This window comes from Cnephaeus nilssonii (genome assembly GCF_951640355.1).
Source record: "Cnephaeus nilssonii genome assembly, chromosome: 6".
Taxonomy (NCBI): Eukaryota; Metazoa; Chordata; class Mammalia; order Chiroptera; family Vespertilionidae; genus Cnephaeus; species Cnephaeus nilssonii.
The window spans coordinates 34,471,020-34,484,797 of record NC_137077.1 but is presented as its reverse complement, the minus strand read 5'-3'; the positions used below and the strand labels follow the sequence as shown (position 1 = coordinate 34,484,797).

The following is a 13,778-nucleotide window of genomic DNA, read 5'->3' as shown; positions in this document are numbered from 1 at the left end:
AGCCCTGCTATTTGATGAGAGTAAGTGCTCTGTCACAGGTGTCCAAACAGCACTTGCCTGGACAAAGGGGACGTGGGGGAGGTGTACAAAAAGGTATTCCAGTTAGAGGGAACAGCCACTGCAAACTGAGAGTCAAGAGATACTAGTCAGATGTGGCTGAAGCACGGTTTGCGATGGGGAAATGGCAACAGAGCAGGCAACAGAGTTTGACTTCTGTAAGCCATGCATAGGACCTTGTGTTCAACACCTAACACACATCACCCCCTCCATGGTCCAAAGGTACCTTAAACTACAAGTCATTCTTTCCTCCAACCCTGAACCAAGTTTATCACTTATTCTTTATCCTGTTTAATGTCACCATCATCAACCCAGGCAAGCAGACTGTCGCCAAAGACCAGAGAACGAGGTCAAACAGAATCACAGGTGTCAGACACTGTAAACCAGATGGGATGCCCTTGAAGGGGTAGGTGCTGAGAGGCCACGGCATGTGGAACTGACAGCATCTGCCACACTTGCACAAGAAGCCAATGCATTCTGGGTGCATTACTGTATGACTGATTATCTTACTAAGATGAACTCGAATACCTAAGATGTTTGGAAGCAGTCACCCATCCTTCATCAACCTTTGATTTCACAAGTTGAGATACATGAGAAATGTTATTCTTATCTTAGAATCTTTTTCAAAGTCTGAATCTATGACATTAGAATCAGGGTAGAAATAATGTTTTTAGTGTCACACTTGCTTATTTTTAAAAAACTTTTATTATGGAAAATCTCAAACACACACAAAATCAGAGAGAATAGTACAGTTGACCCTTGAACAATGTTGTGTGTGTGTGTGTGTGTGTGTGTGTGTGGGGGGGGATTGACCAGAAGCTTTACCAATAACAAGTCAATGAACACATATTTTGTGCATTATATGTATTATATACTACACTCTTGCAATAAAGCTGAAGAAAAGAAAATATCAAGAAAATCATGAGAAAATACATTGACAGTGTTTATTAAAAAAAAAAAAAAATCTGCATGTCCACACAGTTCAAACCCATGTTGCTATGAGAGACTGGTGGCTAATTTTGGAAACAGCCTTTCCATAAATCTTAAATTCAGTTTTAATTATCATTAAAAGGGCTGTTTTCTCTTTTTTTAAATATTTAAATGTAACTAAGACAAAACTATGGAGTCAAAAGATTAGTGTTTGCCAGGGGTGGTGGTGGTGGTGGTAAGAGATGAATAGGCAGAGCACAGAGAATTTTTATGAAGATAATTTGTATGATATTACTAGAGGCCTGGTGCACGAAATTCGTGCATGGGAGGGTGTGTCACTCAACCAAGCCTGCACCCTCTCCAACCTGGGACCCCTCGAGGGATGTCCGACTGCCAGATAGGATCGGGCCTAAACAGGCAGTCGGACATCCCTGTCACAATCCAGGACTGCTGGCTTCCAACTGCTTGCCTGCCTGCCGTCCTGATTGCCCCTAACCACTTCGGTCTGCCAGCTTGATCATCCCCTAACCATTCCCCTGCCAGCCTGATTGATGCCTAACTGCTCCCCTGGAAGCCTGTTTTCCCCTAACTGCCCTCTTCTGCAGGCCTGGTCACCCCTAACTGCCCTCCCTGCAGGCTTGGGTCTCCCCCAACTGCCCTTCCCTTCAGGCACGGTTGCCCCCAACTCCCCTCCTCTGCCGGCCTGTTCACCCCTAACTGCCCTCCCCTGCTGCCCCGATCGCCCACAACTGCCCTCCCTTGCAGACCTGGTCCCTCCCAACTGCCCTCCCCTGCTGGCCATCTTGTGGTGGCCATCTTGTGTCCACATGGGGGCAGCCTGTGTTGGAATGATGGTCAATCTGCATATTACTCTTTTATTAGATAGGACAGAGGCCTGGTGCACAGGTGGGGGCTGGCTGGTTTGCCCTGAAGGGTGTCTTGGATCAGGGTGGGGATTCCCTTGGGGTGTGGGGTGTCCTGGGTGAGGGGCCTGTGGTGGTTTGCAGGCGGGCCACAACCTCCGGTGACCCAAGCTGAGGCCCTGGTACCTGGGATTTATTTATCTTCTATAATTGAAACTTTGTAGCCTTGAGCGGAGCCAAGCCTCCTGCTTGCTCTGTGGCCACAGCCATTTTTATTGGGATTTATTTATCTTCTATAATTGAAACTTTGTAGCCTTAAGCAGAGGCCAAGGCAGGCCAGGGCAGGCGGAAAGCTTGGCTTCCTCCATTGCCGGGGGCAACTCAAGCCTCCTGCTTGTTCCGTGGCTGCAGCCATTTTTGTTGGGATTTATTTATCTTCTATAATTGAAACTTTGTAGCCTTGAGTGGAGGCCTGGGCAGGCCAGGGTATTCAGAAAACTTGGCTTCCTCCATCGCCAGGGAAACCCAAGCCTCCTGCTCTCTCTGTGGCCACAGCCATCTTGGTTGGGTTAATTTGCATACTCGCTCCTGATTGGCTGGTGGGCATGGCTTGTCGGTGTAGCAGAGGTGTGGTCAATTTGCATATTACTCTTTTATTAGATAGGATAATGATGGAGATATGTCATTATATATTTGTCTAAACCCACAAAATGTACAACAGCAAGGATGAACTCTAAGGGAAACTGTGGACTTTGGGTGATTATGATGTGTCAATGTGGGTTTCATCGTTGGTGAAAAAATATATATATTATTCTGGTGGAAGGTGTTTATAATGGGGGAAGTTATGCATGTGTGAGGGCCAAGAATATATGGGAAATCTCTCTACCTCTCTCAATTTTGTTGCAAACCTAAAACTGCTCTAAAAAATAGTATTATCCTGGCTGGTGCTGCTCAGTGGTTGACCATCGTCCAATGAACCAAGAGGTTGCTAGTTCAATTCCTGGTCAGGGCATATGCCCGGGTTGGGCTCGAAAGGGGTGTGCTGAAGGCAGCCAATTGATATTTTTACCTCTTTATCCCTCTCCCTCCCTCCCTCTCTCTAAAAAAATCAATAAAAACGTATTTTTAAAAAATAGTCTTAAAAATAACAAAAAAGTTAATGTAACATGTCATGGTAAAAGGGAAAAAAATAACTTTATTAACTTTCATCATTAATAGGGAGTGATCTTAAAATAGTCAATGACATTGGCTAATCATTACTGGAAAGAATGATTTAGTAGTAACCATATGAAAAATGTTTGTTTCACTTGACATTCTCCTCGGTTAAGCACAATCCAAAATGATCTCATGTGTGGGAAGTCATCCATGTGGCACACCAGGGTTCCATTGTGCAGTTAACCTCATCCTGGTCCAGGCATCTGTCTACATGTCTGTCTGTAGGCAGTTCTCAAACACCAGGCACTGCAAGGAAGGGCCTTACTGATGGTTAACACATGCCCTTACCATTCCTTAGGCCAGACTGGCCTCGTGCCTTTGGCCCACAGCGCTGGAGTGTCAAGTGAATATTTGGTTCAAGTGCTTGAGCAGATTAAGAAGTTCTTCTCTGAGAAGCTATGTGACTGCCAGTGCAGGCATCTGTGTGGCCCAGCTTGATGTGGGACCGAACCTCCGTGTGTGGGCAGAAGTGCATTCCTACAAGAGAAGCCAACCCCTAGATGCGTCTCTACTGCAGAAATCGCCGAGGGTGGCTCTCTTTCATTAACAGCCTTTGGCATCTAGGAAGCTCCTCTCACAGGTGGCATGGCAGAGTGGAAGGCATACAGATGTTCATGCTAGGTTTGATTCTGCCACTTTCTCTGTGATTTTAGACAAATTACATAACCTTTTAGGGCTTCCGTTTTCTCATCTGCAAAATGGGGGTGGTCTGTACTGTTAGGCAGATTGAATTAGGTACTTATGCAAAATGCTTGGCATATAGATTTTTAACCTTTTGCACTCGGATGTCGAGTGTGACTCGACATGGTTAGCATTAAATCCCGAGTAGAAGAAAAAAGCGAGTGCAAAGGGTTAAATACTGATTTTCTTCTTGCCCTTTTATTTTCCTTTTTTTTTCCTTCTGAGTCACAAATAATGGCTTTCATTTACTGAGTGCGTACTAGGCGCCAAGCACTGCATTTAGCCACATGCAATCCTAACCCTGCTCCCATGAGCTACAGTATACCGATCTTATGAGTCTGCGAGGACTGCCATAACTAAACACCCGGACTGGGTGAGTTAACCGATAGAAATGTACTTTTCTCCCAGTTCTGGAGGCTAGAAATCCAAGATCAAGGGGTTGGCCATTTGGTTTCTCCTGGAGCCTCTGCTTGACTTGCAGACAGGAGACTTCTCACTGTGTCCTCACGTGGCCTCCTCTCTGTGGTTGTGCATTCCAGGCATCACTCCCTCTTCTTATGAAATACCAGTCCTACCGGGTCAGGTCCACACTCTTAGGACCTCACTTACCCTTCATTACCTCGTTAAAGGCCCTCTCTCCAAGTCCCCTCACATGGGGAGCTAGGGCTTCCACTGCAACATGTGAGTTACGGGGAAACAGTGCAGCCCATCACCCCATTTCCACAGATTGAGAGGAGCCCGCCTAAGGCGGCACAGTTGTTAAGCAGCAGACCCGACATTAAAACCCTAATGAATTCAGAGCCCAGGCCCTTTCCACTCTGTCCTAAAACCCGGCCACCAGCATGGCTGATGTGAGGCAGGGCTTAGATGAGAACCTGGAACGTTGGAGGGACTTAAAAATAGGTCAGTTCCTTCAGCTCATCACAGAATTCAACTGTGAATCAGGTTTTATTGACCATTTGCCAAATATTCCTATAATAAAATATCTGTATTTTTTCCAGTAAGATTATCAATATTTATTTCAAAGGAAAGAATTTTCCCTGTCTCTCCTATAAATCTCAAGCTTCTAATAATAAATTTTTAAAAAATCCTTTTAGAAACCACATGGAAGAACCAAAGTTTGATTATTACATTCTTCAGGAATGATGTTTACGTTTTTTTTTAACCTATGACTATACACACGTGTTTTTGCTTAAGATTCAATATTTATAAGACTGCTTCCAAATACTATGACAGAATCACGTAGTTGTCTAAAGGATGTGTCACTTTCCTTTTCGTATCTTTGCAAAGGGTTAAAAGACCACACTTGGAAAGTATTATACTTCCAAGATTATCATCAGCAACTGACTTGGGCTCACATAGCTAAGAAAAATCCACCAAGTTGTATTTACTAAGTGTACCGGTCAATAATGACAGATTTTGTAATCAAAGAAAACACGATAATTTCAAGAAAAACATCAAAAGTGCTTTATTCAAAGTAATGTCCATTGCTAGCTACACATTTCCCCATCTTTCAGGTAATTTGTGGATACCGTCCCAATAGAACTTTTCTTGTTTTGAGGCAAACCATTCAGAGACCCAATTTTCCACTTCTTCGTACGTTTCTAAGTGCTGCTCAGAAAGTGCATGTGCCATCCATCGGAACAAGTGGTAATCTGAAGGAGCAAGGTCTGGTTAATATGGCGGGTGGGTTAATACTTCCCAGGCAAGATCTTTTAACGTGTCTTTAACTGGTTTTGAAGTGTGTGATGGTGCGTCATCTTGAAGCAAAATTACTTTGCCATGTCTTCTGGCACATTCTGGTCGTTTCACAATCAAAGCGTGGTTCACATTGATTATTTGTTGTCGGTAGCGATCAGTATTCATGGTTTCACCTGGTTTTAGAAGCTCATAATACAGCATTTATTGTCTTCTTTCCAAAGTGATTTGGCCTTGCAGTCAATGTTGATGGTTGACCTGGGTTAACCCATGATTCTGTGCATTTGGGATCCTCAAAATAAATCCACTTTTCATCGCCAGTCACAATTAGATAAAAAAAGACTTTCTTTCATGCTGTTGAAGCAACATTTTACTGATGACTTTTCGGTTTTCCATTTGTCTTTCGTTCAGTTGATGTGGCACCCATTTACCTTCCTTTAAAATCTTTCCCATTGCTTGTAAATGATCGGAAATTGTTTGCTGAGCAACATTTAATCTTTCTGCAAGTTGTTTTTGAGTTTGACACGCATCTTCATCCAATAATCCTTGTAATTGTTGGTCTTCAAACGTTTTCGGTTGACCTGGACGTTCTTTGTCTTTCACATCGAAATCATCACTGTTAAAGCGTTTAAACCAGCATTCACAAGTATCTTGAGATGGAGCATGTTCACCATAAGCTTCCCAAAGTATTCAGCAGCACTTTTCTTCAAAATAATGAATTATAACTTCCCACAAATGCTCTTTTTTTGGCACAAAATTCAACATTTTTAAGTGTAAAAATATCTATGATGTTAACACCTTCAGCGAATTTGACATATGAAGTTCTGAAGCTTCTTGTCAATACAACAAAATAGCATACATATCCAATCGCATATATATCAACATATGTGTAACTCCCATCTATTGAAAAAAATTCACATTATTAACCGGTTCACCTAGTATTCAGTCATATGGTGTCCTAGAATTTCACACAAAAATGAAATGAAAAATCTAAGGTGACACAAAGAAGAAAGAGCCAGACAAGGTAGACTCCTATCACTGATTTGTGACTTATAGCTCCATATTTCAAACCAAACTGTAAAGTGCCCATTGAATAAACACATTTATTTCCCATAAGCCCCCGATTCCTTTGGCTCCCACTACAGAGCCTTTTCAGTTTTACTTCTGAGAACTATCTATAATAATAAAAGCGTAATATGCTAGTTAGACCGGACAGCCAAACAACCTTCCGGACAACCTTCTGGATGAGGCCAGGGCTGCAAGGGCCAAGGCAAGCCGCTGAGGCTGCGAGGGCCGAGCCCCTTGCATGAATTTCGTGCATCAGGCCTCTAGTGATACAGAAAATGGTCCAAGTTGTTTGCTGTCTTAGCCTCGGCTCCCATGGCAAACAATCACAGACTGGGTGGCTTAACCCAGTGGTCGGCAAACTGCGGCTCGCGAGCCACATGCGGCTCTTTGGCCCCTTGAGTTTTTAGCAAAGGCCAGCTTAGGAGTACCCTAATTAAATTAATAACAATGTACCTACCTATATAGTTTAAGTTTAAAAAATTTGGCTCTCAAAAGAAATTTCAATCGTTGTACTGTTGATATTTGGCTCTGTTGACTAATGAGTTTGCCGACCACTGGCTTAACCAATAGATATTTATTTCCTCACAATTGTAGAGGCTAGAATTCTGAGATCAGGATGGGAGCATAGCTGAGTTCTGGTGAGGGTTCATAGATGGCTACCATCTAGCTTTGTGCTCACAGACTGTAAACTCTCGGGTGTCCCTTCTTATAAGGGCACTAATCACATCATGAGGGCCCCACTCTCAGGACTTCACCTAAACTTAATTATCTCCCAAAGATCCCACCTCCAAATACCAACACATGGGGGGGGGGGCGAGGAAGAGGTTCAACAAATGAATTTTAGGGGACACAATTCAGTCCATAGCATTTGCTAAAACTTCTTGGAATAAAAACTTTAAAAATATGTTCTAATTGCTTCTTGGGAGAAACAAAAACATTACAATGTAGATTAATTCACTGGATTCTTAACTATTCTTTGGGCTCTGAGTCAATTATGTAGTCCACCAATCAGGACCGGAGAATGTTCACTTATGCCATCAGTAAATGTTTGAATATATATGTGCAAGGAACCATGGAGAGACGGATCTCTCATTCTAGTGTGAGAGGCAAATATAAAAGAATATAATCTCAATACAGTGTGCAAATGGCAACAAATATAATAGATGCTCAGTTTTATGAATAGATTACCAAAAGTGGGTACCCGAGACTCAAGCCAACCAGAAAGGGGAGGGTATCAGGGAAGGTTTCCTGGAAAAGAGATGTTGCCTGTGCTTTCATGGTCCTGACCTGCTTGCATTCTCCATTCCTCCCAGCAGGCTGGCCTGGGGCTGCTGCTGGTATTCTGTTTTGAAGATTTGAGCCTGGTAAACTTCTGGAAGGTGCCGGAGCCATCAGCTTGGCAGGCTCGATCTTCTCTTCCATACTGGGCACTTCTCAACTCAGGATTCAACTTTCATTATGGTGAGCAAGCATGTCATCAAGCTGCCCTCCTAAAACTTAAATGTGTCCACTGTTCATTCCTTAGGGTCTGCCTTATTGGGGAACACATCTTTTGAAATGTATCTTGAGGTTCTCCCAGCTGGTCCTCTCGCAATCCAGGACCCCTCCAGTAGGGTCCCTAGGACTGGCTGGAGATCAGGGCTTTCCTTACCCCCGCTGCTGGCAGCTGGCCCCACCCCCACCACTGCTTGCCATCTGTGCAGTGCTGCACGCCCTCCCCTGCCATCAGTCGCCTCCCTCTGCGGGCGAGAGGCGTGGGGTGCGATTGCTTGGCTGGCCTGGGCCTCCCTCTGTGGGGCGATCACTGGCTGGCCCTGTACACCTGCCATAGCATCGCTGGCTGGTGGCCTGGGCCTCCCTCTGTGGGGCGATCACTGGCTGGTCCTGTACACCTGCCATAGCATCGCTGGCCGGTGGCCTGGGTCTCCCTCTGTGGGGCAATCCATCGCAGGACCCCCAGATCAATTGCCCCATAGAAGGAGGCCCTGCCCATCTGGCACAGCACCACTGGCCGGGTAGCCTGAGCCTCCCTCTTTGGGGCGATCGCAGAGCCCCCACCCCAATCGATCATCCCGCCAGCCGGTGGCCTGGGCCTCCCTCTGTGGGGCGATCATGGGGCAATTTCGGGTCCCCCCAACCAGTCACATCACACCCACCTTGGCTGGCCTGGCGCCAGTGTGTCATAGTGTGGTCGTCCGGGCGGTCATTCTGCTGTTCAGTCATTCGGTCAATTTGCATATTACGCTTTTATCATTATAGATGTTCCTTGTTCTTTACATTACATTCCAGTGGCTTATTTTGTAAGTGGAAGTGTATACCTCTTACGCCCCTTTACCCCCATCTGACAACCATCAGTTTGTTCTCTGTATGAGTCTGTTTCTGTTTTGTTTGTTCTTTTATTTTACTTTTTTTAGATTTCACATAAATGTAAAATAATACTGTCTTTGTCTGACTTATTTCACTTAGCACTAATGCCCTGTAGGTCCATCCATGTTGTCACAAATGGCAAGACTTCATTCTGTTTTACTGCTGAGTAATATTCCATTGTATGTACATATACCATCTTCTTTATCCAATTGTCTATCAACAAAAACGTAGGTTGCTTCCATACCTTGGCTATTGAAAATAGGGCTGCATATATCTCTTTGATTTAGTGTTTTTGTTTTCTCTGGATAAATACCCAGAAGTGGAAATGCTGGATCATATGGCAGTTCTATTTTATTTTTAAGTTTTTGAGGAATCTCCATATTGTTTTTCATAGTGGCTGCAACAATTTACAACAGTTCATGAGGGTTCCCTTTTCTCCACATCCTCACCAACACTTGTTTGTTGATTTATTGATGATAGTTAGTCTGATAGGTGTCAAGTGATATATCATTGTGGTTTTCATTTGCATTTCCCTGATGGTTGTGATTATGAGCATCTTTTTTTAAGTTAGTGGACAGCTGTATGTCCTCTTTGGAGAAATGTCTATTTAGGTCCTCTACCCATTGTTTAATTGATTCTTTGTGGTTTTTTTGTGTGTTTTTTTTGTTTTTTTTTTGGCTATTGACTTATATGAGATCCTTGTATACTAACCGCTTATCATCTATATATCACTTGCAAATATCTTCTTCCATCAGTTGTCTCCCATTCAGATTGTCTTCATTTTGTTGATGGTATGCTTTATTATTTTTTAAAACCATGTGATTTGAAGGTCTGGTTCTAACTTTACTTCTTAGTATTCTATTTTCTTTTTTTTTTCATAGTAATATCATCAGCAGCAAGGATTTTGTTTTGTTCACTGCTCTGGCCCCAGCATATAAAATAGTGTTTGGGCCATAGTATGTTCTTATTAAATACAATTTTTAAAAATTATAGTAATTCTTTTTGAACTTGATACCATTCTTCCTCTACCCTATGTTAAATGACCTCATAAAAGTGTCTTGAAATTAGCCAACATGTGACTATTTACACCATAGAAATTGGCAAAGCTATAAATTAGGACTTGAATTGTTGTTTTTTTCCTGACTGTCTAGACCTATACAAGTGACAAAATGTCAACAATGGATTAAGCTTAAAAGCGTGTATTGAATAATACAAAAATACTGAATAAATAATATTCCAATATTTAAAAACCTATTTTCATTTTCAGCAAAGTCACATATCATTGAAAAATGAATGAAATTCCAACAACGTGTCTTCATGATTTCACTTTCATCTTACTTATTACTGCATAGGAAAATATCAACCAACATTCTTTTCAAAGCTACACTCAGAAAGCTGGTTATTCATCAGTAACCTGCACAACACTGCCCCTGGCCCATGTGAGCCTTCAAATCTGGTCCCGGCTGCCTCCCTTCCAAACACTCTCTTTGGCATCTAAGGTCTAGTCACCCTGATCTTTGTTGAGACCCCCAAAATATGAAGTTTTCCTACCTTAAGGTCTCTACCCTTGTCCTTTGGTCAGGAATTTCTTCCCATAGATTTGTGCATAGCTGACTCCTCCTCATCATCCAGGTCTCAGATCAAATGTCACACGAGAGAGATCCTCCGAGTACTCTAAAGCAGCGGTCGCCAACGGGGGGTCTGTGGGCCACTGGTGGTCCGTGAGGTCCCAAAGGTTGGTGACCGCTGCTCTAAAGTACTACTTCTTCCTAGTCCCTGCCCTCATTATCCTATTTTATTGACGTCATTGTACCTTCTGATACCTGAAATATTTACTAATTTACTTGTCAAAAATGGCTGCCTCCTGTCCCTCTGAGGTTCGCTAGAGCGATACCTTTATCTACCTGTTCCCAGTGTAGCCTTTGCACTTGGTATGGTGCCTAAATAGGGACTAAATAGTTGCTGAGAGACCAATTAGAGACTACTGTGTCAAATAACGATCTCGGGCTTATCACTACCACTTTCCCTTAAGGACAGCCAATAGATAGGGAACTTTTTAGAAACGAGATTGCTAAGGAAGCTGTGAGGAAATGCAGGTGGGGGAGAAATCTCCACCGCAGTCTTGGGCACTGCTGCCCAGAGCATCCCTTCTTCCCTTCTCGCCCTTTCCTTCTCCTGTGCTCCCGGAGACTCATACTGGAGAGACACGTGTAAAGCAATGGTCCTCAAAACGAAGAGAGAGGTTGAGATCAAACCTGTGAGACTGTGAGGTTTAGGAAGCAAAGGGTAAGATGGTAGGGCACAGGTGTCGGATGAAATCAGGTTTTACAGAAGTGAAATGGTGACATTGAGCACTAGCCATGCACCAGATGACTAAAATACTAGCACTAAATAAGTCCATGTGGAAACTCCTCTCTTCCAGAAGGAAAGACAAATTAATCTGCGATCTTTAAAACACTTAAAAAAACTTGATCATTTTCGCCTCCATTCACTGTTTAACCTGCATCAAACACCACAGAGATGTCAATCACGTTAAGGTAGCTGCATTGGCCGACATGTTTCTCTCTCACAGGGATCGCCGGGTGGATTAGGTGATTAAATTGTGGTTGTATTTACTCCCCAGGGCATTAGTTCGTCTCTAGTTAAATCCTAAGGGTGAAATGTACTACAGTCCAGGGTCTATATGGAGTATGACTCCTTGGACCATCCACACAGAAGAAATATTCCTGCCCTTGGAGAGTACTTCCATATTATATGGCCATGCCCCAATATGAGATTAACCTGAGGAAGATGGAGCAGGAACCCTGAAATGATGACAATAATGATACTGACCATCTCTGCTCTGCACCGTCCTAAGTTTAGGTGCCTTACTGCTAAGAGTATTCATGACAGCTTACATTAACACGTATTAACTCATTTAATCCAGATAACAACCCTGTGAGGGAGGTTCTGTCATTTATTCTCATTTTACGGTTGAGCAGAGTGAGACCCAGAAGGATTTAATCATTTATCTTAACTCATATAGTTGATCACAGGTCAGGATTCAAATCCGAACAGTTTGGCTCCAGAATCTATGCATTTAGCCACTCTGCAAAACCAGACAGCCCTGTGGATATCCTGGTTTTACAGATAGGGAAACTGAGCCTCAGATGGATTAGGAAACTTGTTCAGAGTCACACAACTAGCATCTGGTAGAGCAAACATTTGATCCCAGTCAGCTGGATTTCACAGCCTCTTCACCACAGGTCCACTGGGAGTTCAACCCTGAGACTTCAGAAAGCTAGCTCAGAGCCAAGGGCAAGAGGGAAACAACTGATGGTTTACCAACAGTCCCACCCTTAGGACCGCTGATTCACGCAGCCCTTGTTTCTTTATAGTACAGCATAAGAGTAAGGGGTTTCGGTTTGAGTGTGAATTTGCCTGTTTCACTTGATTCTAAAACAGAGGTAAGAACAGTGTTTTCACGGGGATGAAAACACTTAGCACAGTATCTGGCACAGAGTAAGGGCTTAATAAATGAGCATTAGTGATTATCATCTTAGGTGGTTGCCAGAAGCGACTCTGACCAAAACTTGTAAATAAACTGAATCTTGCAGCTCTATATAAATATCCTTTTAAAAAGATGTCAAATCCAATCTCACGTTAAAATTTGCACAGGAAATTCTGTATCTGATAGGTTAGTAAGTTCTTAGGCAAAAACATCAGGAGACATTTTGCAGTCCCTGAAATGTAGCAAGTAAAATCCATGAGTGTTAATTCAAAATGTAAAGATCTGCAAGACAAATCTATTTTAAAAAAATCACAAGAAAACAGAACTAGAAATATAAAACCAAGAACGTCATAAAAATTAAAACTATACCTGGAACATCTTAATTAATCAAATCAGGCTCTTGTAATATTGCAGGGTTGTTGTTTTTTAAAGACCTAACTTTTATATTTTAAAAGTAGTAACAGAATTTCATAACAAAGGTTTTATTTCCAGCTCTTCCCATTTGCCCCCAAACTGTAATTTCAACAGCACCATTTAAATCTTGGGCCATAAAGAAAATATGTAATTACTTAATAAATTTGAAAGCTATTTCCTAAGGTGCTTTGGGCCTAAATCATTTGCCTAAGCCATATACCTTATTTTTCCTGTACATAAAATAATTAGGGCATGAACTTCACACCCACGCCTTACGTCACCTGACACTTCAGAACGATACCTTTTACCTTTCTTCGTTGCGTCGGGTGAGCCGTCGTGCTCTTCTTTGACCGAGATTTTACAGCTCTTTATCCGACAGAAAAAGGACCGTCTGGAGCCAGAGCACATGCGAGTCCTTCTGCTATGGAAATTACTGTGAACTTGCAAACCCGCTTGCACAGGAGGAGGAGGAGGAGGCAAGAGAATAGGTAGAAAAGAATATTTTTAAGCAATTTTGAAATTTATCTCCTAACACTTTTCTGATCATCCGTTACATTTTTTATATATAGAAAAGAGAAATGGTTATTTAAAACAGTATCACTGTAAGCCAGGAAGCGAAACATACCAAAAAATGTACTTGTCCAGCAATCATATTTTTGATAACTTAGAAACTTTCAACTTATTTTTATCCCCCCCAAGGGATGGAGCATAAAGATCATTTTAAATGAAATAAAAATTAAATTAAAAAGAAAAAAACCCTCAATTATAATAGTAATCAATGGCAAAAGGCATCATTATTTTATACTATAAATGATTACCTTGGCACTAAGCATTTTCAGAGAAGGTAAGTATTTTCAGAGAAAATAAAAGAATACTTACAACTCCCAAGCAATATTATACATGGTGTTTCACAATGAATAGACCTAACCCATATAAGAGAATAATTCTCTCTCAGCAATAGCTGGATAGTGAACACTTCAGCAATATTTTATCCC

The 13,778-nt window shown here is 42.3% G+C and overlaps 1 protein-coding gene across 2 annotated transcripts in view; it reads right to left on the bottom strand.

The window, feature by feature from the left end:
• BMAL2 (basic helix-loop-helix ARNT like 2) overlaps window positions 1–13,778 on the bottom strand; it is a 77,326-nt gene that overhangs the window by 20,591 nt on the left and 42,957 nt on the right. For both annotated transcript variants that reach the window (XM_079774638.1, XM_079774639.1), the window contains exon 7: window positions 13,092–13,235. In XM_079774638.1, coding sequence (XP_079630764.1) covers window positions 13,092–13,235 — 144 coding nt within the window. The remainder of the gene's footprint in view (window positions 1–13,091; window positions 13,236–13,778) is intronic.